Below are 27,046 nucleotides of genomic sequence, written 5' to 3'. Positions count from 1 at the left end.
AATTTGTGATTCTAAGAAGCTAAGAAACCACTAAGGATTGAAGGGGTTCAGGTCATGCCACCCAAAAACATGCCACTTCAGCATAAGGATTATTTCAGCTGAAGGCAACTGAGAATCAACAGATGCAGGAAGTGTTCTCTGCTCTCCTCTCGTTTGCCTAAAGGTAGGGAACACATTTTCCTTGTGAAGGTATTGTCTTTTAACCGAACTCAGGTCTGGCTATTCACAGTTTGAAAAGCCAGATACATGAGAGGCGAGGCGTGGTGAAAGGAAAGCAGTTTTAATAAAATGCTATCAGTTGAGGACATGCCCGGACCCAAGTCTCAAAATGATATTTCAAATTGTAAGGCTGACTGAAGGGGTTTCTAAACGGGAAACCTGGTATGGGAAACATGCAGGAACGGTGCAGAGTGCAGGTTTGCATGTCTTGTTCCGATGGCTATCTTGAGTTACTGTCCACCCAGAGTACTAGCTGGTCCCATCTCGACTGCGACCAGGTTGTAGATTAACCACCTTGAAGTAACGTGCAGCTGGGTCTCCAGGCCTGGGCTGTTTCAAGATTAGCCCCTGGAATTTCTAAGCAAGCATACAATTAGATAAGCATGTATATGTTGGTCACAGGGTCATGGTATAAGGGAGCGTCCAGGGGGAAAGAGGAAGAAAAAAGGAAAAAACCATTTAAATACATGTTAAGGCTACTGGGAAGGGCTTTAAAATACATTTTAAAGCTGAGACTCTTCGTTACAACTCCCCACTGTTAAGTTCCATTCCATTTCTAAGGAAAGGGGGTGACGTGCTCCATCTAGCTACTTCCTGCTGAAACGGGGTGCAGTTAAGGGGCAGTGGAATGGAACCTCACCACTTGGAGTGGAAAATATTTGTGAGTCCATGGGCTTAAGGAAGAGATGTGCTACAGCATCATGGTGAGTGTGTAACTGCAATAGAATCTATAGCGGCAGAATAAACCTAGCTCTATATCATGGCTAAAATTATGAGCAACTTTTTTTCACCAGGAGGGGCCTGATCCAAACCACGAGGACAGCCATTGACTTAGGACATTGTGGGACAAGACATAGCATTAATTTGCTTGTGCATGTCTTACAGGGCTGAGGATTTGTTTCCAGAATTATCTAGGATGTTCACATACCACTGAGTCTTACAGTGCACATTCCCCACTATCAATTGTGCTTGGAGGTCCTATGGGAATATGACAACAGGTTGGCTAAACTTACATATTCAACAGGTTGCAGGAGGGGCTACGAATATTCATGAAGGTGGTCCTGATACATGTGAATTGAACAAATATGCACGTAACATATGACCCATGTCATTTTGGGGTGGACACCTAATATTTAAATATATTACAATTAGGCCCTATACATTAAAAGGTATTTTTAGGGCAGAAAGGCACGCAAGTGTGCAATTTCTGTAAACCAGCTACAACTAGTCCATAGTCGGTGGTCTTCAATCAGGTGAAAATTATTAAAGTCAGTCTTGTGTTAATTAAATCTGTAGTTACGGCTGATGGAACAGGGGCTGGGGGCCAGTGAGCTTGAGGCCAGTGCTTGTCTGACTGTTAAGAGAAAAAGAAAACCCTTGTAGCGCCTAGAACACAGCTTACTTTTTTTTTTTTTTTTGAGATGGAGTCTCGCTCTGTCGCCCAGGCTGGAGTGCAGTGGCGCAATCCGGGCTCACTGCAAGCTCTGCCTTTTGGGTTCACGCCATTCTCCTGCCTCAACCTCCCAAGTAGCTGGGACTACAGGTGCCCGCCACCACGCCCAGCTAATTTTTTGTAATTTTTTTTGGAGAGATGGGGTTTCACTGTGTTAGCCACGATGATCTCAATCTCCTGACCTTGTGATCCGCCCACCTTGGCCTCCCAAAGTGCTGGGATTACAGGCGTGAGCCACCGCGCCCATCCAGCTTACTCTTTAAGTGTAGGCGTGTGTCACTTAACCCTTGCCTGCATGGTCTTAGGTCCTGTTTATAATTTGGTATTTTGTTGTTACAAGAGTCGGTTTTGTCAGTCTTATAATGTCTATTTTAATGTTACTGGTGGTCACTTGGGCCTAAATTCCTAAATTTCACAGGGGGGTGGGCACAATGAGGTGTGTCCAATGCCCACTTCCTGCCATACCCTGAACTAGATTTTCAGGGTTTTGGGCATCCCCTTTGGCCAAGAGCGAGTCCATTCAGTCTGTTGGGAGGCTTAGGATTTTATTTTTTTAGTTCATATTCCTTTTATGGTCAACATATGCCAGAGGCACCATTGAGATAAACAAGTCAATTTTGTAACCTGGTTTTTTGGCTTTTGGTTTTGGTCTCTTATGCTGCTTAATTAAAGGAATTTTCTGAGTGCCTGCCCATCTCCATTCCCATTTGGCCTAAAACATTTAATTGGCTGTAAGTCTTTTGCCTCTAAAGCCCTTTGCCATAGGGGTCCCACTGAGGAACAAGATGGACCCAGGGCAGCCAGTCACACCACCCGTGGCATCGATATGGGACAAAAGAAAAGCTTGGCCATCGATAATGCCTCTAGGGTTTAGGGAGCTTCTGAGTTGGTGAACACATCCACGTACTAGAAGGATGGTACATCCCACCTACAAAGGTATAAAGCCTGCACTCAGGAACCTTCTAGACCTTACCCTATGTATCACTTGTTCATTTGTATCCTTTATAATAAACTACAAGTAAGTGTAGCATTTTCCTGGGTTCTATGAGTCATTCTACTAAATTATCAAGTCTGAGGAAGTACTGGGAGAACCCCTGACTAATCTGGGGGCCTGATACTTGCAACTGGCATCAGAAATGAGGGCAATCTTGTGGGACTGAGTCTTTGTATCTGTGGAATCTGATGCTAATTCTGGGTAGTTAGTGTCAGAATTGTAGGACACCTAGTTGATGTCAGAGAGTTAGAGAAGTGTTGTTGGAAAAGATACCATTTATTTGCTGTCAGGAGGGAAAAAAGCCCTCAGGCCCCTGCCAAACTTTACAGTTACTTCTAATCGCACCTTACTCACAGCACACTGCAATTCTATTAGTCTGTTACTAGAACACGACCTGCACTCTTGATTTTCATGCGTCACCCCCTATCCTACCACAAACACAACTAATTACTTCATGGACAACGTTATTTGTGATGAAAAGCCTTCCCAGATCCTTATAAGAATCTATCTTTCTCTCTCATACTTTTACTTTATATAATGTATCTTTAATCATGGCACTTTCACAATCTATATTGTGTTAGTGGGGGCAAGAAATGCATAAAGAACTAAAAAAATTTTTATTGTATGAGGGACATTCTACAAAATACCTGACCACTTCTCCTCAAAACTGTCAAGGTAATCATGTCCAGACAATCAAAAACGAGGAAATTCTAAGAAACTATTACAGCCAAGAGGAACCTAAGAACACACAATGATTAAACATAATGTGGTATCCTGGATGGATGCCTGGAACAGGAAAAGGACACCAGGTTCAAACCAAGGAACTCTGAATAAAATATAGAAAAACAAATAAACAAAAAACCCATTGTGGATAGTACAAATAAACAGGAAAAACAACTGTTCTTGAACAACCTGAAAACTTCTTACCAGAATTAATTTACGTACAAATCATTAGAGTATGGCCAGTAAAACCACTATTTGATTACATTTTGTTAGCTCTTCAATTTACTATATATATATATTTTTTGTTTTGTTTTGTTTTTTGAGACGGAGTCTTGCTCTGTTGCCCAGGCTGGAGTGCAGTGGCATAGTCTCGGCTCACTGCAACCTCTGCCTCCCGGGTTGAAGCAATTCTCTTGCCTCAGCCTCCTGAGCAGCTGGGACTACAGGTGCCTGCCACCACACCCGTCTAATTTTTTTGTGTTTTTAGTAGAGACAGGGTTTCACGTGTTAGCCAGGATGGTCTTGATCTCCTGACCTCGTGATCCACCCGCCTCGGCCTCTCAAAGTGCTGGAACTACAGGCATGAACCACCACGCCCGGCCTACTTTATATATTTAAAAGGAATAAAGCGGCATGTCTTTAAAGATAGATTTTGAGTAATTTGGTAAGGATTACCCTATTTTTTCTCCTAAATTAGTAAAGAGTATGTATGTGTTCAAGGAATGAATAGCATTATGGGCTGGGTACAGTGGCTCATGCCTGTAATCCCAGCACTTTGGGAGGTCAAGGCAGAAAGACTGTTTGAGCCCAACAGTTGAGACCAGACTGGGCAACATAGTGAGACCTCCATCTCGACTAACATACACAAAATTAGCCAGGCATGGTGGCGCACACCTGTAGTCCCAGCTACTCAGGAGGCTGAGGCAGGAGAACTGCTTGAACCCAGGAAGTGGAGGTTGCTGTGAGCTGAGATCATGCCACTGCACTCCAGCCTGGGCAACAGACTGAGACTCTGGCTCACCAAAAAAAAAAAAAAAAAAAAGGAAAAGAAAAGAAAAGAAAAAAAAAAGCCAGGCATGGTGGCATACTCCTGTAGTCCCAGTTACTTGGGAGTCTGATGTGGAAGGCTCACTTGAGTTCAGGTCAAGGCTTCAACAGATGAGTAAAACTGCCTTATCTTTTTTTACACTCAAAGGTGACTGTCTTCCTTCGTAAATAAGTTCCAGAAGAGCAACATATTCTGAAATGCAGGAAATAATTAGGTATCATTTTTGTTGGTCTTAGAAGAAACTAGATGTTACAAGTTTATCGGTAACTCAACATTTTTACAGATGGGCCCCTGTGGTGACTGACAGCTACAGTCCTTGGGGTCTGGCGAACTCAATGCTGCCTGCCCACCTATGCATACACCCCAGCCAGCATTCCCAGAGATGCGTCAGTGCCCTGGACCTCAAAAGAGATGCCTGGGCTTCCTGGGGGTCTGCACAGAGTCTGTGAGAGAAGAGCTGTGATGAATTCTCCAGGGCAACCCTGAAGACCAGGGGTCCTCAATGTACAGCTGTAGAATTGCTTAATAGCTGGTGTTTATGAATGCCTGGAATGTGACTGCTCACCTTTCAGCTCTTTCACATATGGGGAAACTGAGGTTCAGAAAGGTCCAGAATGCTTCCAAGGATATCTATACAAAGAAAGGAGAAGCTGGAGTTTGCATTCCAATCTGTTAACCTTCAACAACCCTACTCCTTCTGCTTGGCTAGTGTTTCTAAAGTGTGCAGATGAGGTATACAAAATTGATTTTAGGTTTTAGTTTGGCAAGTTTAAAAATAAGAATTCTTGTTTAACTTGAATTAGACAAAGACCCCAGTTGGCACATGAGACCTGTAATTCTGTACATATTATTGCTTAACATGTATAGTGCGCATATTAAAAAAAAAGTCAATTTGTGAAAATATTAAGGTGATACGTGAACACAGCTCTCCTGAATAAGGCTAATTTTGGAGTGCAGGGTCCTCCCTATCATTCTGCTTAAATTGACTATGGCTTCTGATCCTGGCCCTGCCAATTCTATATTTAGCGCCCAGTTCTCCAACCAACCCCTGTATTACTCTGAGATTGAATTATGAAATAGTAAATATTCACACTCTGCAGTTTTGTGAAAAAAACATGCTTAGTTGCCAAATACTTTGTCCATTTGGTCTGAGTTCTGTTAGTCTCTCAGGTTCTAAAAAACATATACATTTTAAAAATTAACCAATAGTCAGAATCATTAACCAATAGTCAGAATTTGTAGGTATTTCCTTTAAGGTGTACAAAGTCAAATGAGAATACGTATGTCTGCTTTTCAAACTAGAGTACATATAAGGGGCGAGTGTACCAAGATTACCACGATGTGTCTTTCTAGAGGAACTATTACAATATCTCAAGGAGGTTAAGATTTTTGTATTACAATGAAATGTGGAATGAGAATGCACAATTTATATTATGATTAATGATATAACATGAGACTAAACCAGTTCAGGGTCACGACTGAACAAAGTTTGTGTTAGCAAAAAGCAATGTGAAAATGCAAAGCAGTGTTCAAATGTAAGTCATTACCCTTATCAAGTTTTAGAATCCTTAAGTCTCCAGGAAGCCAAATAGCTTCAGGACTTATATTGCAGGGTTGTATTTCCTCAAGGCTATCAGGCAGGTGAAATTGTGTAAACTGAGGAAAGTGTTTTAATAGTGACGTATGAATTATCCAAAGAAAGTATATTCTGAGAGGTCTTCTGAAAAAGCTATTCTAGAAGCCAGAGGCTCAGCTCAAAAGACACTGATGATAATCCTCACGAAAGAAAAATAATCAGACACAGGCTCTAAAGTCCCCTCAAACCAAATGACGAGCTCCCTATATATAGTTGGGCCTAATTACTGTAACCACTGTCTCCCATGATATTTCTTTTGCTTTTTCTACTGATCCCGTATTACTTTAGTTTGATGAAATATTCCAAGTGCCTTCCTTATTGCTCTTATCTACTGTAAAGGTATTTTATTATGAATTATGCCAGTACTAGATTTTCTTCTATGAACAAAGCCGACATCTATTTATTAGCAACGTGCTAACAGAACTGGACCAAAGAAATTACAATTCCATTCTCATTTCCTATTATAACTCTACCAAAGATATCTTAAATGCCTGCATACATCACAAAGCCTACCAGGGGATGGTAAGTGATTTTTCAGTTAGAGTAACCCTTCAGTTTTCAATGAAAGAAATCATTATTGCATTTCCGCTGAACTAATTACTTGTATCTTATTTTTTTGTTTCTGAGACGGAGTTTCAGGCTGGAGTGCAGTGGCATGATCTCAGCTCACTGCAACCTCTGCCCTCTGAGTTCAAGCGATTCTCCTGCCTCAGCCTCCCGAGTAGCTGGGATTACAGGCGCATGCCACCACGCCTGGCTAGTTTTTTCTATTTTTAGTAGAGACAGGGTTTCACCATGTTGGCAAGACTGGTCTTGAACTCCTGACCTCAGGTGATCCACCTGCCTTGGCCTCCCAAAGTGCTGGGATTACAGGCATGAGCCACTGCGCCTGGCCACTTGTATCCTTTATCTCACTTCCTTGGAAGGATTTTCCTAATGCAGCAAGCCCACTTTGAGTCACACATTGGATCTGTTTAGCATACTACTGAAACTCAATATCCACAATGGCAGTAACAGCTAACACTCAATGTTATTCTGAGTGAGGCCCTATTATAAGCCCCTATTATTTAAAATCCATATGTCAACTCATTTACGCCTCACAGAACTCTCTGAGGCAGATATTACTTGTATTTAACAGATGGGGGGGTTAAGTAATTTGCCGATGGTCACACAGCAGCTGCACTCCTCTTCAATGCCTCTCTTCATGTTCTACTTTATGTTAGTCTACTATTTGTGTGCTGGTTCCACAAATTAGATGTACGCTTATATTCTCAGTATTAGTTTTCACAAAACATGTTGTATGAAAGCAAATGACATACATACTTTGTAAGCTTTCAAGTGTTACATAAACGTCAAATAGCTTATTAAAAACTACTGGCATCTATAAAGAACCGAAAAGACAGATGATAAAATGTAACCCTTACCTCTTCTAATTGCAATAGTTTGGGAACTGAAATCTATTTTCCTGGAACAGGAATGGGATTCTTTCCACAACTATTTAGGAACTCTCCCTCTTATCAGATGGAAAAAAAAATGAAGTGCAAATCCTTTTTCTGGGACATTTAAATCATACTTCGCTTCCTTTACTATTCTCAAGAGATGGCTGATCTGAATTGCTAATTGCCCAAATACTGCTAGAACAGAAATGCAATATTTAAGGCTCTATTTTCCTTCAGTTGTCTGCAGTCGCAGTGAAATACTTCAAGTGCAATTTTTGCTGAACTCTTAAGATTTTCAGCAGTGGAAAAGCTGTGGAAATGGAAATTTACCCCCAACATATTTCAATTTGGAAGTTCAACTTCAATGAAAAATCATAAAAATGTAAGTTTTATTGAGTGCCTATAGTGTGCATGGGCCTTTATTAGACAAGCCGAATTCAGGCACAACAGACACAAGATCCCTGGCCTCAGGTACCTTATGATCTAATTAACATAATACATATTAGAAACAGTAGAAAGACAAGTTACATGTCAATGCCCAATGACTAGAGTCAACATTAAAGAGTTGTAATTTAAGTAATCCAAATTGACATCTAATCCTAAAATCATTTATAAAATGTATTTGGCTTTGGAATCCACAGGACTTCAAACAAACAAAGTTTCACTGCAGATAGACAGTTACAAAGATGCAAGTACACTGAAACACTTAGGAGCCTTATTAATGATTTTTGTTATTTTGGATCTTCTGTTTTTTTCTTATTATGGTCCGAAGCCTCCTTAATACTAATTTATCAGACAGAAGCATGTCGTCTTGTTGTTCAAGATAATCCAGTAAATTTTCAGTCCATTCAAGTGCAGCTTTATGGCTAATATGCTTCTCTGGATTCAGCTCTGTTTTTCTACTCTTACTAGAAGGCTTTTGCTCAGCAGCCTTGGTCTGGTCCTCGGCACTTTCACTGTCAGCCAGCACCTGACAGCTTGAGTCATTGCTCCGAGAGTCAAACCACTGATCAATAGTCTCAATGTCAACATGTTCACATTCTTCTGTGTTCTGTAAAACTGTTGCTAAATTAGCTGCTAAAATGGCTCCTTCATCAATGTTCATACCTGAATTCTCTTCATTGCCAGGGAAAAGTTTTTTCCATGCTTTGGTTATGGTACTTGATTTTACCATGCTCCAAGCTCTTGACACTTCATAAATTGCGTCCAACACTGTCAAGTTCTTCCAAAATATTTTTGGGTCAATTCCTTCATCCATGTATTTCTGGAGAAGTCCTGCTCTGTAGTATCTTTTTACAGTGGCTAGAACTCCCTGGCTCATTGGTTGAATCAGACTTGTGACATTTGGTGGCAAATACTTCACAATTATTCTGCCATCATCTGAACTCAACATTTCTTCATTTGGATGTGCTGGGGGGAAATCTAAAAGCAGCACTGCTTTTTCTAAAAGTCCCTTGGATTTCAAATGCTTCTGTACCTGTGGCACAAAGTACTTTTCAAACCACTGTCTGAAAACAGACTGTTCTATCCATGCACCTTTTTGACTGTAATATGTCACAGGAAGGTTTGAAAGGTCAGTGCCTTTGAATGCTCGGGGCTTTTTGGCCTTCCCCACAACACAAAGATTAAGTTTGTGTAAACCTGTGGCATTTGCGCAACACATAATAATGATTCTCTCTCTGCTTGACCTACACCCAGAAGTACTTTGTTCAGTTTCAAGAGTTAATGTCCTTGATGGTAGGCATTTCCAGAACAATCCAGTTTGATCAGCACCATAAATTTGCTCTGGTTGTAGATTCTCTCTCTCAACAAATTCCTGAAAGCTACCACAAAATTCACTGGCAGCAGTTTCATCTCCTTTTAATTTTGTTCCTTTACCAGCAGCCTTTGGAATACCATGGCGCTGCTTAAATCGAGTTAGCCAGCCTGACGATGCATTAAAATCACCTTCCATCCCCAAAGCATCAAAAAAGAACTTGGCTTGTTTTGCACAAATCGTTCCAGACACTGGAATCCCATCTGTTTTCTGTTGGTTAAACCACTCTATCATAACTCTATCAAGCTCCTCATATGTTGATGACTTCATAGATTTACGTTTGGATACCCCACTGGTAGGATCTGAACTGTTTGCATAGTTTATAATCCTTTCTTTGTTCTTTTTAATATCACGAACTGTGGATTCACCGATTCCGTACACCACGGAAAGTTTTTTGAAAGAGATGCCTTCCTCAAGTTTCTTAATAATGTCAAGCTTGTCCTTAATTGTCAACACCACACGCTTGCGTTTCCCCAACATTTTAAGTGTCTAATATTTTAGCTGATTACTAGAACCAGATAATTACCAACTAAGATTTGAATACAAAGCAACTAGAAAATGAGGTCGTAAGATTCCTCCTCTCACTTCTAGGGCCTAGATGGATAGTGCAATGATCAATTTTCTGACCAGGGCTACATGAATCTCTCTACTTGCTATTTTAAAACTTACAAACTTCCTATAGAAAAGTCTAACTCCAATTAACTCTTACCTTCTTTCTTCCTCCTCACTTAGGGTTTAGGGTGTTTCATGAATTGTAATCACACTAGAGGTTAGAAACTCAATCAGTGCTGTACTAGTAAGGCCTCTAAAACAGTACTATTGCATACTCAATTCTCGCCATCCTTGCAGGTAATGTTCTTTGCCAAAAATAGCCACTAAATCTCAGGTGGAAGTATTTTAGGAAATGTGCTAGGGAGTAAACAGTTTAAGTCAAGAGAGGACTTGTAAACTTGACATATAGGAAAATACAATGGGAAAACTCACCCGCTGACTATGCGGTCTTTGTCAAGCAGTGGATTGTATGGAATGCTGTCTCTCTAGGCAAGGACTGGGCTATAGGTTGCGCAAGTGAGTGCTTGTGGAAATCATACGCAAGAGAAGATGACCCCGACAGAAGTGAACAGTGCAAATAAGGTGAAAGTGGAACAAGCAGAAAACTCTCTACTTTAAAAGCGACTTAAACCTACTGGATTTGGCAGCTGGAAAGGAGGATAGTGGACATGTGATGTCACATTACTAAAGAAAGCATCAAAAAAACTGCATCGGTGGAAATGAGGACCCAAGGTAGAGGCTATGGGGTGGAAGGCTCGGTGAAGATGATGTTACAATAATCCTGGTGAAAGACGATCCTCGATGGGCCAACAGAAGCAGTTCCTGTGGGGGCTGTATAGATACTCGGAGGCTCCGAAACCTAAAGGAAAATACCAAAAACATTTTCTTTCAATTCAACATCAGGATCTGTGGCATTATCCACATCTATCCTGCAACTATGTTGAGAAAATTAACGCCTCCTATCAATGTGATAGCTAAATACGACAAATAATGCTTTTAGGCATAATCTGGGGTGACAGGGAGAGGGACCTGAAGAGCCTACCTCCTGAAATTAAGAGGTCAGAGAGAAGCCGTATTAGCGAGGGCCTCTCCCCGCTGGGCGAGCTTCAGAGCGCGGGACGTCTTTCCTCCCGCGGACGGAGCCCGGATTCCGCCTGGACGCCAGCGACCTGGGTGTCACTGCCGCAGCCAGCCAGCCAGCGGGCGGCCGCTTGGCACAGGGAACGCCAGTCCGCCGGCCCCGGGCATCGCCCTGCGCCAGCCTGCGCGGCGTCTAGACCACACTAAGCGCAAATGGAGTCTCCTGAGGGAGGCTGGCACTGGTGGCGCGGCAGCCGCGAGGGACGAGCGGAGACGGACGAGCGTCGCCGCCGAAGCCGGAAGGCGGGGGATTAGAGAGCACGCGCGCGCCCCCGCAGAACGTTGTGCCGGCGAGGGGGCGGGGCCTGCGCGGGTGAGCGCACGCGGCCCGGGGGAGGGGACTCTGGCGAGCAAGCGGGAGGGGCGGGGCCCGGCAGGGGCGCGTCTCTGGGCGCCGCGTGGGTTCCACTCACTGCCTGGCGGTTCCGGGCCGGACTGCCTCCCTGGCCGGCAGGGGGCGGCACACGCTCGCCTTGTCCTGGAGCTTTTCCCAGTGGCCCGACTCTGCGTACGAGGCTCTTCTCTCCCGGAGGGGAAATTTTGAAATCTCTGCCCCAGAGGGCTGGGTGGGAAAGCGGAGGATCCTTGCGTGCCAGGAGCGGGCTGCGAATGGGGCAGGGCGAGCGCACGTGGGGCGTGTTTACAAACAGCAGCCGCGCCGCTGTGCGGAGGCGGTCCGGGTGTTGGAGCCCAGCGTCAGCGCGCGTGGAAAGTGCTGGGCCAAGCGAGGATCATGAGGCACGGTAGGAGCCGGGGGACGTGGGTTCGGGGTAGGAGCTGGGGCGTTCACTGGGCAACACCCAACCAGACAAGCCCAGGGTGCCGAGGCGCGGCGGGCGGCGGTTGAGCTGAGTGTCGGGTCAGCGCTCCCTGGTGCTGATGCTCCGGAACTCGTCACAGTCGCCCTAGAGACGGACCCTTTGCAAAATCGACAGCACCTGGGAGAGGCGGGAGCCTGTGGGAGGCGTCATGGTAAATTTCCTGCCACGCCTTGACGCCCGGGGCTTCTCAAGTGGAATCAGGGAACTGCGCTTTGACCGAGATTCCCTTTATTTGTTTCCAACGGAGACACTTACGGAAGGGTCACCGCCTTCCCGGAGGAGGGAGCGGTGCAACTCCACCTTGCAGCACCTGTTTCCTGGGAAACCCGGTCAGGCTGCCTCGCTTTCCGTCTTGTGTGTGCGTGTCACAGTTTGAAAAATTGAAAGTTCCTCAGCGAAGCATCTCTTCCATATGAACATAAATGTAACCTTTTCGTTAACACAAAGTAACATAGTAATTCGTCATTTCTTTGACAAGGCCATATACTGTTTCTGGAATTTCAGAAACTTGGAGATGGAAATCAAAGCGAGCATACTGTAGAAAACAGATGTTGATTCCAAGCCTTCTGTTTGACTCCGCCGCCAGAACTGCTCAATTGCCTTTCTCAACATAGCAGCCTTCCACTATCTGGCATGACAGAAATTCTTTGATCTAGTTATGTTGTGAGGTTGTAAGTGGCTTTTGGAGAATACCTGCTTTTAGACCTCCCCTCCTCCGTGCCCTCCATTTGGCTTCCAACAAGTCAGTCCCTTTCTGGAAATCCTGGTTTCCTATTTTGGGTAGAGTATAACTTACTTCATGGTAGTTTTATGTAACTTTTAAAAAAATTCTTGTTTTCCCTTATACCTGTGAAGAGCATGAAACACTGCTAGAACAGCACTTTTACTGCCACCCATGTGGAAATGAGGCAGCCTGTAACCAGATGTCAGCTGCCTGCCTTTCTCCTTCACCCCCAAGTCTGCTGGAGTTGCTCTGCCCCAGGATATTTAAATACAAAGGAATCCTGCCTCTTACTCTTCCTCTCTTTTCCACAGTATCTCTAGGATTTAATTTTCTTCCAGATACCACTTGCATTTTTCTCTGTTCCTCCTGGATTCTCCACTTTGCTGTTTTATGTCTTACAGCTCTTCCCTTTTTATCACCTTGTGTAAGTTCAAATCTGGATACAGCCCACATTTCTTGATTTTCTCAAAACACCGCTTGACTCAAGGCAATTGTATTTAGTCGACTTAATAAGATTTTACTCAAGGCAATTGTGTCTTTACACAACACAGTTTTATTGGGTAAACTTTCTCCTTTTGTTGGGGGAAGGGGTGGCTAGTTATGACAGACGTTACAGCACAAAGGGGAGAGGACTTAAAATGTTAACATGTGTATATATATGTATATACACATATGTACATACATAAGAATATATGTGTGTGTGTATATATGTGTGTATTTTTGAGACAGGGTCTCCTTCTGTTGCCAAGGCTAGAGTGCAGTGGTATGACCATGGCTTGGGCTCACTGCAGCCTCAACCACCTAGGCTCAAGCAATCCTCCTGCCTCAGCCTCCTGAGTAGCCAAGACTATAGGCTATAGGTGCGTGCCACCATGCCCAGGTAATTTTTGTATTTTTTTGTAGAGATGAGGTCTTGCTATGTTGCCAGAGCTGGTCTCAAACCCCTGGGCTCAAGTGATCCTCCCCCCTTGGCCTTCCAAAGTGCTGGGATTACAGGTATGTGCCATCCTGCCTGGTCAATAATAGATTCTTAAGGTGGTGAAACTACTCTGTACAACTATAGTGGTGGGCACATGTCATTAAACATTTGTTCAGATGCACAGAATGTACAACACCAAGAGTGAACCCTAATGGAAACTATGGACTCTGTGATAAAAGTGTTTCAAGGTAGGTTCATCAATTGCAACTGTTGTTCCACTCTGGTGGGCAATATTGATAATGGGGAGGTTATGGATGTGTGGGGGCAAGGAGCATATGGGAAATCTCCCTATCTTCTGTGGAATTTTGCTGTGAACCTAAAACTGTTCTAAAAAATAAAGCCTATTTCTTAAAAACGTAGGTACAAAAAAAAAATGAGAATGTTGGGCACCTAAGGCAACTTACTCTTTCTCATCTACTATAAGCCCAACACAGCACACTCCAAGCAGTTCTCCACTGGACGCAGCTGGGTATCCTATAATTCATTTCAATTCTGATACCATCTGCCTGGAGTGTCCCCCCAACTTCAAATGCCAATTGCAAGTAGTAGGTTGTTGTTAGGTTCCAACCCCAGCTGGAGTCTGAGGGGAGTTGGTGGATGGGTGGTGGGTAGTTGAAAGAACACTTGGGGGACTGTAAGCAGTTGAGATACAGCTTTATTCTCTCTCTCTCTCTCTCTGTGTCAGCCTTTGTTTTGGCCACCTGCTCCAGCTGCAGCCCCTCTCAGCACTGGCTCCACTGCTCCTGCTACCCCCACGCCTGTAGCTGAGCTCCCCAGTGTGCTTGCTGCTTCCTGGCTCCCCTCCCAGTCACCTGCAAGGTGGCCCAGCTCTCTCTTACAGAGTTAGCAGTGCAGTTATATTACTCACAGATAATAGTGGCTTAAAGCCAGGTGATGAGCCCACCCATAATGTGGTTACATAACTGTGTTTATGTAATGCACGGGATTGTGCACCTGCACTCCGGTCCCGCTGTGTCATGCAGCACTAGATGTTTACCTCCACCAACTCTTTTCTGCAGTGCAGCTATTTACCTTACACTCCATCCCCTAGGCCAAGGGAGACCTCTTAGTGGAGAAATGTGTCCATAGGGCAGCACTCTGGACCCATAGGCCACAGCAGCAGTACATATATGCCCTGGAGGAGGGTTCCTTCCTTAGCCATTCCCCTACAAATCATCAATCACAGAGGCTATATTAGTCTGTTTTCATGCTGCTGATAAAGACATACCCGAGACTGGGAAGAAAAAGAGGTTTAATTGGACTTATAGTTCCACATGGCTGGCGAGGCCTCAGAATCGTGGTAGGAGGTGAAAGGCACTTCTTACATAGTGGCAGCAAGAGAAAATGAGGAAGAAGCAAAAGCAGAAACCCCGATAAGCCCATCTCGTGAGACTTACTCACTATCACGAGAATAGCTCGGAAAGGACTTGCCCCCATGATATAATTACCTTCCCCTGGGTCCCTCCCACAACACATGGGAATTCTGAGAGATACAATTCAAGGTGAGATTTGGGTGGGGACACAGCCAAACCATATCAGAGGCCATACATTAAATTCCCAAGTCCTCCCTCCATGGGGCTACAATGGCCATCCATCTGCAGTGGGTGGCTTGGAGGGTCCATGGCCAAAACCAGGTTTTTGTTCCCCTACCTTTAGGGACATTGAGACAGGCAACAACAAATTACCATCTGTCACAATACCTGGTTAGAGGAGGTCATCCTTTCTCCCATAGGTCTTGCCACATGGCCCCGCCCCAAATGGTCCAGTGACCAACTAGCCAATTCTGTAACTTCCAAGTAGTTAACCACAAGGTTAAGCCTTAATAAACTGCTCAGCTATCAGTGCAGATTATCATAGGTGTCATCTCCTTGGCGATCACCATTCACATTGTCCTGAGTTTGGCCCATTGAGTACTTTGTCCACATCTGGTATCAAACCATATGGTGTCAGTACTAGGCTGAACCACGCATGACAGCGGTCCAGGCAGCAATGGCACCCCAGCTGGGTCCATCCATATATCATGCCCCATGGGGGATAGGGTGGGGTGCCCCTCTTTAAACAGTGATGGCTCAGGGTTTAGGGGTACCTCAGGCTGACCCATAGCCTTATATTGCATCGGAACTGCAGGTCCCAAGACTTCTTGCAGTTCTGCTGTGAAGGGGCTTATGCTCAGAGGACTCCGCTGTTCTAAGTAGACACCCCACTTTGCTAAAGTGGATGTCTGTGCCATCCCAGTCTGGGGAGTCATTACCCATGAACATATCCACCCCACTATTGGGTAAGTCGTTTGCATGATGACTGTAGTCCATCCTGTCACACTCTCATAAGCCTGAAGGGTGGCATATGCAGCTGCTAACTGCTTCTCTGTCAATGAATACTGGAGCTCAGCTCCCTTCCACAGTTGAACCAAAAGCCTCCTGGCATTCTAAAGCAGTCCATGCGCTGACATAGGCCCCAGCCACTATCATCTGTGGTCACATGCACCTCGAGTTCAAATGGGCATCCGTGGTTAATCACTTGTAGGGCCTGCACTTGCTGCTGAATAGCCTGCTTGGCTGCCAGAAAGGCTGTGTCAACCTCCTTATCCCAATCCCAGGTAACCCCCTTTTTTGTCAGCCGATACAACAGTTTTATCATCTGAGCCAAATGGGGCACAAATGCCCGCCAGTACCCCAAGAGGCCCATAAAAGTCTGCAGCTGCCTCACAGTGGTGGGCCAGGGATATGCCTGAATTTTGTCTATGATGGCATCTGATATGGCTTTCGTCTTACCCAACCAGATAACTCTTAAGAATTTGGCAATCAATCTAGGCCCTGGGATCTTGGATTCATTGACGGACCAACCGCATGCTGCCAAATGTTGCAAGAGAGGTGCTGCCACTTCTAAATCTGCAAGATAATCAGAGGTTAGCATAATATCATCAATATAATGGAATAGGGAACTCTCTTTGGACATTTCCAGGTGGCTAAATCTGTGACAACGAGGCCGTGACATATCGGTGGGGCTACGCACATAGTCCTGGAGCAGCACTGTGAAAGTCCATTGTCATCCTTTCCATGTGAAGGTGAACTGTTCCTGACTCTCTAGAGCAATGTCAATTGAGAAGAATACATTGGCCAAGTCCACCACGTAGTGGTACTGTCCCAATTCCATTGTCAAGTGGTCCATCAAATCCGTGATAGATGGCACATCTGCCAAGCAGTGTAAAATATCCACCCCCAGAATATATTCAGGTATGGGAGAGACATACACAGTATAAACAGGGAAAGTGGCCAATGCCAAGGTGCAAAGATACAGGTTTCACTTTCACTGACCAGTCTCCATAGCCATTTATGTATGCAGCTTTACCCGGAAACTTATCTGGGCTCCCGTAGACAAGACTACAATCTGTGCCAACCTCCCGTAGACAAGACTACAATCTGTACATTGGTGGGGGACCAGTGGATTGCTAATTCCACATGTAGCCTCTGGTCATCTGGTGTCCCTCCAAGCCAGGCATCTCAGCCAGCTCCCTAATCAAACACAAAAGGCTGTATATCTCTGCCTGTCTGTAAGTAGTCCTTGAGCCAGAGCGTCTGGGTGGGCATTTCCGGAACTGCTGCTTTGGAGTCAATTGCCTCCACAAAGTTACTAGCACTTCCCAGGTGGGTAGGGGCTCCCCCAGATGGTGCCAACACTGTCTAACTCCCCCAAATCACTGGGGGTGTAGGCACTATGTGAAGCATGCTCCACCACGGTAGGGGATCCCTGGGCCTGCTTTTTGGGCCCAAGTGGCTATTCATGCTCTATTTGGTGGACCATGGGGGTGAGCCCACAGCGGGGGTTCTTCCCCCTCAGTATCAGACCAAGCGGGAGTGTCCAGCCAGGAGGGTAGGCTCAAGCTGTCACTTATGGCAGTTCCCAATTCTTATTCCAAACTGTGTATCCGGCCCTCCAGGCGCTTGGCTTGCATCTGAAGGTCCCTTACCTGTGCTGCGTCCTGCAGGGACTGGGCATGCACTGACCATAGTGCAGTCAAAAACGCCCATCTGACTCTGCTGGCAAAGGCATGCTCCTTCTCGGTGCTGTGCACTTCCAGGTGTTTCAGCACCTTCTCTGTGCTCACAGGGGACCCGTCCACTGCTGCCCATGTTTCCACTGGACCCCATCCTAGCAGCGCAGCCACATAGCCAACCCAAGATCACTGGGGGCTGAGGACACACCTCGGAATCCTGATGACTACACCAATTGTCAGGTTCCAACCTGAGCTGGGGTCCGAGAGGAGTTGGTGGATAGGTGGAGGGTAGTTGAATGAACACTCGGGGCACTATAGGTAGTTGGGATATGGCTTTATTCTCTCTCTCCATCAGCCTTTGTCTCAGCCACCCCCCACAACTGTAGCTGCACCATAGCCCGTCTCAGTGCCGGCTTTGCAGCGCCTGCCACCCCCATGCCTGTAGCTGTGCTCCCGAGTGCACTTGCTGCTTCCTGGCCACCTGCAAGGTGGCCCAGCTCTCTGTTACAGAGTTAGCAGTGCAGTTATATTACAGACAATAGTGGCTCAAAGCCGGGTGATGAGCCCACCCATAACATGGTTACGTAACTGTGATTATATACTGCATGGGACTGTGCACCTGCGCTCCAGTCCTGCTGTATCATGCAGCACCAGGTGTTTACCTCAGCCTACTCTTGACTGCAGAGCAGCCATTTCCCTTACAGTTGCCACCTATACTTCTGAAGAACTAGCTGTAAATTGAGATTCCCATGGTGCCCTTCCTTGTGTTCCATTAATTTGCTAGGGCAACTCCTCACTGAACTCAAGGAAACATGTTACTTGCATTTGCTGGTTTATTATAAGGGATAAAACTCAGGACCAGTCAAAAGGAAAAGATGTATAGGGCAAGGTATGAGGGGGTGGGAGGCATGGAGCTTCCATGCCGTCTCTGGGCTTGCCACCTTCTCTGCACTGGATGTGCTCAACCTGGAAGCTCATCAGATTTGTTGTTCAAGTGTTTTTACAGAGCTTCATCTCCAGCCCAATCCCCTTCCCAGAGGCCAGTGAGTGGGGCTGAAAGTTCCAGCCTTCTAATCATTTGGTCTTTCTGCTAACCAGCCTAATGCTGAGGTTATCTAGGGGCCTCACCCTAAGTCACTGCATTAGCATAAACTCAGGTACCATCAAAAGAGGGTTGATATAAATGTCAGAAGACACTCCTAACATTCAGGAAATCCCAAGGGTTTTAGGAGCTGTGTGGCAGAATCTGGGGAAAAGACCAAATATATTTCATATTATACCGTAGCATTCTTGTTTTATTAAGAGCCCAGTTGACCATAGGGAACTTCCTATTGTCAGTTCTTCTCTTTGGGTCACGGCATCCTTCCATCTTGCTATGCCATTCTTTTCTTTCTTTCCTCAACATTTTTCTATCTCAGGGTCCCCTCTCTTCTCTTTTTTTCCTTCTCACCTGCTTGTGAACACTCAAGATTTTTTTTTTACTTCATTATGCAGAGCAATTTTGTATTCTTTTATTTCTTTTCTAACTTCCCTTACCATTCACTGTGGTTTATCTCTAATGAAAAGGCATTTCAGTCATTGGGGAGTTCTGTCACCCATATGTCTTTTTTCTACATATGTGCAACTCTCTTAATCCTTATAACAGCACTATGAGGTAGACATTACCTATGTTTTATGTATAAAAAAATAAAGGCTAGGCCGGGTGTGGTGGCTCGCGTGAACCTGTAATCCCAGCACTTTGGGAGGCCGAGGCAGGCAGACTGCCTGAGCTCAGGAGTTTGCGACCAGCATGGGCAACACGGTGAAACCCCGTCTTTACTAAAATACAGAAAATTAGGCTGGGGGTTGTGGCATGCACCTGTAGTCCCAGCTACTCAGGAGGCTGAGGCAGGAGAATTGCTTGGACCTGGGAGGCGGAGGTTGCAGTGAGCCAAGATTGCACACTGCACTCCAGCCTGTGCAACAGAGTGAGACTCCATCTCAAAAAATAAAAAATAAAAAAAAGAAAGGCTATAAAAGTATATGAATCTATCAGATGTAGGTAGCAGAACAGGGATTTAAGCCCAGGTATGTTTGGGTTTAAAGCTCCATGCTCTGCCCATGCTATCACAATAGAAATATTTATGTCAGAGACATGGAAAGAAGAAAAAGTATACTGTAATTATTTATTCCTGCAAAATTAAAGTTATTTATTAAAATGGAATATTTAACATTAACTAAGAAAAATGGCTTTCTACTCATGAAAGCACTGCAAGTCTGCAATGGTGTTCATTTGCTTCATTGGAATGAGAGTTTTCTGAAAACTACTGCAAATCACGTGAAATTAGATTGTTTCTTATCATTATAAGCTCTAAGTTTTCTGTTCTGCTGAGATAATGCAGACGTACAAATACCTTATATGGACTTTGAATTATTAGTAGTATTCCTTATGCAAGATAGCTTTGTAATAGAATAGAATATCTCTAGATGGATTTACATTCTTAGTTTTTAAGGGACTCCTTTTTTTTTTTGGTTTCCATTTACTTTATCATTGATTCTCATTCACTTGAAGATTTTTGTTTTATGATACCTAATAAACCTAAAATGAAGACATGGGCCAAGCGTGGTGGCTCACGCCTGTAACCCCAGCACTTTGGGAGGCCAAAACGGGCAGATCACTTGAGCTCAGGAGTATCAGACTGACCTGGGCAACAAGAGGCGAAACCCCGCCTCTACAAAAAATACAAAAATTAGCCAGGTGTGGTAGTGCATGCCTGTAGTCGAGCTGCTAGGGGTGCTGAGGTGGGAGGATTGCTTGGGCCCAGGAAGTCTAGGCTGTGGTGAGCTGTGTTCATGCCACCGTACTCCAGGCTGGGTGACAAAGTAAGACCCTGCCTCAAAAAAAAAAAAAAAAAAAAGACATGAAATTTTTTATTACAATACTATTATTCTATGAGTAATAAACTGATTTAATATAGAGTAATATTTGCCTTTAGTAACTTAATTATTTAGTGCTAATAATAAATCAGTGATTTGCATAAAAACCATTTACTGTCACCTACATTAAGGGACATAAAATATTGAGGGGATATTTTATAAATATAAAATATAATTTATTCTTCTTTTGGAGTATGTGGGGGGATATGGGTCTGTTAGGGCAGTGGTCCCCAACCTTTTTGGCACCAGGGACCGGTTTCATGGAGGACAAACTTTCCACAATGGAGGAGGTGGTGGATGCTTTCAGGATGAAACTGTTCCACCTTAGATCATCAGGCATTAGATTCTCACAAGGAGCATATAACTAGATTCCTGGCATGTGCAGTTCACAATAGGGTTCGAGCTTCTGGAGAATCTAGTGCTGCTGCTCATATGAAAGGAGGTGGAGCTCAGGCTGTAATACTTGCCCACTTGGCACTCACCTCCTGCCATGCGGTCCAGTTCCTGACACGCCACTGACCGGACCATACTGGTCTGTGGCCTGGGTGTTGGGGACCCCTGTGTTAGGGAAAACAGGATGTGAAAAGGGTCTCATCAGTAAAATGAAAGCTTTTCCTTTGACATCTCTTTCAGCTCAAACATTGTTTTACTTCATATTATAGATGAGCCTTAATAAAAAATATGTAAAGAAAATAGACATTTAAAAAATATCCTTTTGCATAAAGGTAGGGATACTTTTCCACTTGAAAATGTCTACACACAAGTGAAAGTTCTGATTACTCACTGGAAAATCCCAGATCATTTTTAAGAAGTTGGTAAGTTACAATACTGAAAGATAGTGAGTTCTGAGACTCCTGAGTCATATAGATGCCCAGTGGGGAACTTTTAAACTTTGTTTTGTTTTCTTTGTTTCTTGGTCGACTGGTGGGTGGTAGGTTTTCAGATGACTGGGAGCAGAGGCAAAGGTAAGAGAATGAATTCCCAGGAGGGTAGAAAAGGTTTTGTGGGGTTTAAAAAAGAAGTGCAAATTATTGGTGGCAATGCTTAAAGAAAAGTTAGACTCATTTCCTGAAAAGCACTTAGATGTAAATTGAAGAAACCAGTGAATTGGCTGAGTGGCATGAGAAATACGAGTAGGAAATGTGAATGAAAATTGTATACCCTGCTTACCTTTCCAAGCCTGCCCGATTTCCAGCATTCTTTAGAGGAGCCCTCAATTCTGTCCCAGGTTGGTAAGGTCAGGTGAACTGGGAGCCCATCGCGCATCACACCACTCATTCTCCCTCTCCTCAGCACATGCAGCTTCATAATTTTGAGATTTTCATGCTTGCCCTTTAGCCTGGGAAGCTTTCTCCTTCCTCCGTACATCTGTACATCCTTCCAAGTCCTACTTTGTCCTCAAAGTCACATTTATCAAGGTTGCTCTTCAAACCCTGCGAGTTGGAATCACCTGGAGTTCAATATATAGATTTCCTGGGCTCACACCAGGGATGAAGCCCAGGAATCTTTACTTTCAGTGATCATCCCATGTGATTCTATTACGCCAAAGTTTGAAAACCTTTTATGGTTAACAACTGTTTGGATATAAAATTCCTCCCTTATAACATATTCTTTTGGGAGTTTTTCTTCTTCCTCCTCTTTTTTCTTCTTATTAAATTGCACACAATCTTTGAAGAACAAGATAAAATACAGAAAAGCAAAAAGGAAAATAATAATGACAACATATAGACATAACTATGCTTATCATTTTACTGTATATCCATTACTTTCTTTTTTTTTTTTTTTTTTGAGATGGAGTTTTGCCTTTGTTGCCTAGGCTGGAGTGCAGTGGTGTGATCTCGGCTTACTGCAAACTCTGCCCCCCAGCTTCAAGTGATTCTCCTGCCTCAGTCTCCTGAGTAGTTTGGATTACAGGTGTCTGCCACCATGCCCAGCTAATTTTTGTATTTTTAGTAGAGATGGGGTTTCACCATGTTGGTCAGGCTGGTCTCAAACTCCTGACCTCAGGTGATCCACCTGCCTTGTTCTCCCAAAGTGCTGAGATTACTGGCATGAGCCACCATGCCCAGCCTCCATTACCTTTCTTATATCAGTTTAACTATCCTATAGTCCCATCTTAGCCTCCCGAGTAGCTAGGACTACAGGCGTGCACCACCAGACCAAGCTAATTTTTATTTTTTGTACAGATAGGGTCTTGCTTTGTTGCCCAGGCTGGTCTCGAACTCCTGGCCTCAAGCAGTCCTCCCACCTTGGCCTCCCAAGGTGCTGGGATTTCAGGACTGATTCGCTGTGCCTGGCCCTATATATATATACACACACACACATATACACACACACACATATATATACACACACACATATATATGTACTTTTATACATGCTTTTTGCAGTAATGTGTTATAAATATTATATTGTGATTCTCATTAGCCAAATACTACCAAGAACACACTTGTAGCCAAAATTGGGCTTACTACTCTAGCAAAGGAGAGTCATACCTTGGAAAACAATGGATATCTCATTAAGAGAGAGTCAAGAGAGGCTTCTTTGGGCTTAGCTAAGGTGATTTTAGGGAAGGTTCATGAAAGAATCTGTTCTCAACTGGGTGTTGTCAGAAAGCAGAAGCAATTTGAGTATTGGGTATATTAGAAATTTTTGTCTAGGAAGCCAGAGGAACAGAGAGAGGCCAGAGCTGTCACTAGAGAAGTTATCCAGGAGAGCGGGATGTTTGGTTATTTTTGTGGTTACACAGTATTTTTCCCCCTTCCCCTTGTTAAATTTCTATTCGAGATTATGAGGTGATCTTGTTTTTGTCTTGTTTCACCACAGTCATGGCAGGTCCTCCTCTAATGTTGATAGTCTACAAAATTATTTAGGTTTCATAGGGTAAATACCATGCCTACCTTGTTCATAACATTAACACATTCTCAAAGGATTCATGATCCAAAAAGTTTAATAATCCTTGATAAATGAACTCATTTAGGCTTACAGCTATTCCTAATTCATGTATCAAGACATAATTCTATCTTAGTGAGATTCTCTTATCCTTGAGAGAGACAATTACAGTCATCTATTGCTTAATGATGGGATGTGTTTGGAGAAATGTGTTTTTAGGCAATTGCATCATTGTGTGAATGTCATAGAGTATACTTATACAAACCTAGATGGTATAGCCTACCACACCTAACTTATATGGTATAATTTGTTGCCTCTGGGCTGTGAACCTCTACTGTACTGTAGAAATCCTATAGGCAGCTGTAACACAATGTTAAGTATTTTTGTGTCTAAATATATCTAAACATAGAAAAAGTACAGTAAAAATATGATATTATAATCTTATGGGACCACCATCATATACGCAGTCTGTCATTGACTGAAATGTCATTATGTGACCCATAACTATATTAACACCTGGCTTGAATGCTTGTCCTTCAAAATAATCCCTTCAATGCTTCATGATAGTATTTCTTAAACTCTAATCAATTTTAGACAGCTTTTCGCCACTTTTCTTCACTCATACAAATCCTGTACCATTAGCAGTAATACCCCATTGTCCCCAACACTCCCTTCCACTCTTGACAACCACTAACCTACTTTATGTTTCTATTTTATGTATTTTATATAAACAGAAACATGTATGTCCTTCAGTTAGCATGTTTCCAGGTTCATCATTTTATAGCATGAATCAGTATATCATTTTCTTTTACTGCTGAATAATATTCCACTATATGGATAGATCAGATCACATTTTATTTATTCCTTCATCAGTTGCTTGGTTTCTGCTGTTTGTCTGTGAACATTCATGTACAACTTTTTGTGTGGACATATGTCTTCATTTCTCTTGGGTATGTAACTATGACTAAAATTGCTTGATCATATGGCAACTCTCTGTTTAATCTTCTGAGGAAATATTTTCTAAAGCAGCTAGATTATTTTACAAAAAATGTATGAGGCTTCCAAATTCTCCACATTCTCACCAACACTTGTTATTATCTGTCTTTTTTATTATAACCATGTCAGTGGGTGTGAAGTAGTATCTCTCTGTGGTTTTGATTTGCATTTCGCTGGTGACTAATGATATTGATCTTCATGTCACGTGCTTATTGACCATATATACATATCTTTTTTTTTGCAGAAATGTCTCTTCAGGTCATTTACCCGGTTTTTACTTGGGTTGTAATAGTTCTATGTTAAATGTTACAATTTGCTGTTTCCCTATTTTGTTTCTTAGAGGGGAAGCATAAGAAATAAACTTCTGAGAATTATCTCTGTATTTAGCCCAGCTGATATTGAAGATACTGCTCATGATGTACTCTATCATTTTATTTCAGGATTTATTTGATAAAGTCTGGCTATATTTAATGAAAAAATATGACCAGATGAAATTTGACTTTCTTTTGTCTGACACAAGAACTAGATATGTCCATTTTAAATTGACTTCTACAAATCTGTGTGCTTTGTTTTGTGTTTACTTGCTCTATTAATTCATCTTTAATTTTTACTACTTTTCTTCTCCTATCTATTAAGTTCTATTTTAAGTATGTTTTAATGGTGAATCTCTTTTTATATTATAATTATCTTGACCATTGTTTGGAAACATGTAGGGTAAACTAAAATTAAGAGACTTGACAGGCAGTGCATCTTAGTGATAAACCTTACGGTTCCTGAAACACAGTCTTTGGTTTGTACTTCTGACTGCCACCTACCAGCCATGGAACCTTGGGCTGGCTATATAAAATCTTTCACTTATGGAAAATGGGAATAAAGATCATACTATTTTTTTGGTTTTGAAGACTGAACTGAAATGGTATATATACATTGTTTTGCAGAGTGCCCAACACTTAATAAGCACTAAGACTAGCTATGATTTTATTATTTCCTGGATCTTCCAACCTGAAGGAAGTACTCACATTTTCTTAAGCTCCTAAGATACGGCGGCTTTGAAAAGAGATATTGATAGCTAAAAGCCAACTATAGTGAGAAATGCCAGATTAATTTATATACCCATGATGAATTGTAGACTATATACACACATATATTCCATTATATATATATTGTATTATATACTTCATTATATATATATATTCCATTTTATATATATATGTGTGTATGTATATATATATAGAGAGAGTGTTGTAATTAAAAGGGGACTCACAAAACTACTTGAAGATTGTCTGTTGAAAATTCTCAATCCAAAACAGATGCACATTTTCTGCCTGTTTTAATCCTGAATCACAGCATATTATGTATACTGTGTTTTTGGCAGATTTATAGCTTATCTAAAGGTATCTGAAGTAGATGATATAGATATAAAATATGTAATGTAATTGACAGTCTTCAGATAGTTATTCTTTAGGAAATATGTTTGAAATATATCATATTACCTTTGTTCTACTTTATATCATAAAGTAGAACATTATGTATACTATATATCATAAGGTTTAAAAATCATAAAAATTGAAGAGAGGGGTCTAACTGCCATTCCTATTATTTGTATTTATTATATCACTCATCTAAGCCCTGATGCCTCAATTCTGAAAAGTGGTAGTAGATGTTAACTATCTCTTTTTTTCTTGGATTTCCATATTTTTTCCTCTTGGTCTGTTACATGTGTGTATTTTCCCCAGCCCCTTTCTCTGAACATTTAAACTTGTAGCATTCACAAAGTTATGTTTTTTCTTCTTTATCTTCTACATTGTGTTCTGTGTCCTTTGGGGATATAATAGTGGGATTGTTTAAAATCTTGGAAAGTCCCTATCAGCAGTGTGCCAAAATAGATACACTGATTACATTATTGCTGTGGTTAGGAGAGATTTATGGGATTATTAGATACGTCATTTTGAAATTGATTATATTTGAATTTTTTCATATTTTAATTGGTAGTTTTCCATAGTGTTAAAAAGAAATAAAACAGGCTTACTTATTGGTACAACAACATCTGCTACTATAACACAGGGGTTAGTTTTGCGCTAACCTTGTTTTTTTTTTTCCTGAGTTTTTTTTAAATCAACAGGTGATTTTAGTTAATTTTTCATTGCCACTGTGACAAAATGTTTTTAGGTAGTTTTTTTCTGATGGATGTTCACATGCAATAGTGGGGCTTTACCTACCTACTTCCCTCCCCTCCTTCCTTCCACTGTCCCTCCTTCTTTCTTCCCCCAAACTTTTTTTTTTTTTTTGAGATGGAGTTTTGTCGCCCAGGCTGGAATGCAATGGCACGATCTTGGCTCACCGCAACCTCCACCTCCCAGGTTCAAGTGATTCTCCTGCCTCAGCCTTCCGAGTAACTGGGATTACAGGCATGCACCTCCAATCCCGGCTAATTTTGTATTTTTAGTAGAGATGGGGTTTCTCCATGTTGGTCAGGCTGGTTTGAACTCCTGACCTCAGGTGATCCGCCCACTTCAGCCTCCAAAAGTGCTAGGATTATAGGCGTGAACCACCGTACGCATTTTTTTTTTTTTTTGAGACAGGGTCTTGCTCTGTCACCCAGGCTGGAGTGCAGTGGCGCAGTCTTGGCTTACTGCAGCCTCAACCTCCCAGGCTCAGGTAATCCTCCCACCTCAGCTTTCTGAGTAGGTAGGACCACAGGTGT

The 27,046-nt window shown here is 42.9% G+C and overlaps 2 protein-coding genes across 4 annotated transcripts in view; one reads left to right on the top strand and one right to left on the bottom strand.

The window, feature by feature from the left end:
- Positions 1–261: 261 nt before the first annotated feature.
- Positions 262–11,284, bottom strand: TIGD2 (tigger transposable element derived 2). Of its 3 annotated transcripts, none has more exons than XR_005236465.2 (4): positions 10,923–11,283; positions 10,313–10,739; positions 5,003–5,067; positions 262–576 (listed from the first exon to the last, which is right to left on the bottom strand). XR_005236465.2 is itself a non-coding variant. In XM_007999238.3 (2 exons), the coding sequence occupies exon 2, from the start codon at positions 9,806–9,808 to the stop codon at positions 8,231–8,233; it is 1,578 nt and encodes a 525-aa protein (XP_007997429.3). In that variant the 5' UTR covers positions 9,809–10,739; positions 10,923–11,284; the 3' UTR covers positions 6,445–8,230. The 3 variants fall into 3 exon arrangements, 1 of the variants encoding a protein (XP_007997429.3); XR_005236462.2 differs by lacking the exon at positions 262–576 and adding an exon at positions 2,924–4,629; XM_007999238.3 differs by lacking the exons at positions 262–576; positions 5,003–5,067 and having other exon boundaries at positions 6,445–10,739; positions 10,923–11,284.
- A 180-nt stretch (positions 11,285–11,464) lies between these two features.
- FAM13A (family with sequence similarity 13 member A) overlaps positions 11,465–27,046 on the top strand; it is a 375,981-nt gene continuing 360,399 nt past the window's right edge. Inside the window, exon 1 of the mRNA XM_007999242.3 lies at positions 11,465–11,763. The gene's annotated coding sequence lies outside the window, so the exon portion shown is untranslated. The remainder of the gene's footprint in view (positions 11,764–27,046) is intronic.

This window comes from Chlorocebus sabaeus, chromosome 7, assembly GCF_047675955.1.
Source record: "Chlorocebus sabaeus isolate Y175 chromosome 7, mChlSab1.0.hap1, whole genome shotgun sequence".
In the NCBI taxonomy this organism is placed as follows: domain Eukaryota; kingdom Metazoa; phylum Chordata; class Mammalia; order Primates; family Cercopithecidae; genus Chlorocebus; species Chlorocebus sabaeus.
This window is presented reverse-complemented; position numbering and strand designations above follow the sequence as displayed.

Coding starts and splice junctions, on each gene's coding strand:
- TIGD2 (XM_007999238.3), bottom strand. CDS start 9,808: ATGTTGGGGAAACGCAAGCGTGTGGTGTTGACAATTAAGGACAAGCTT.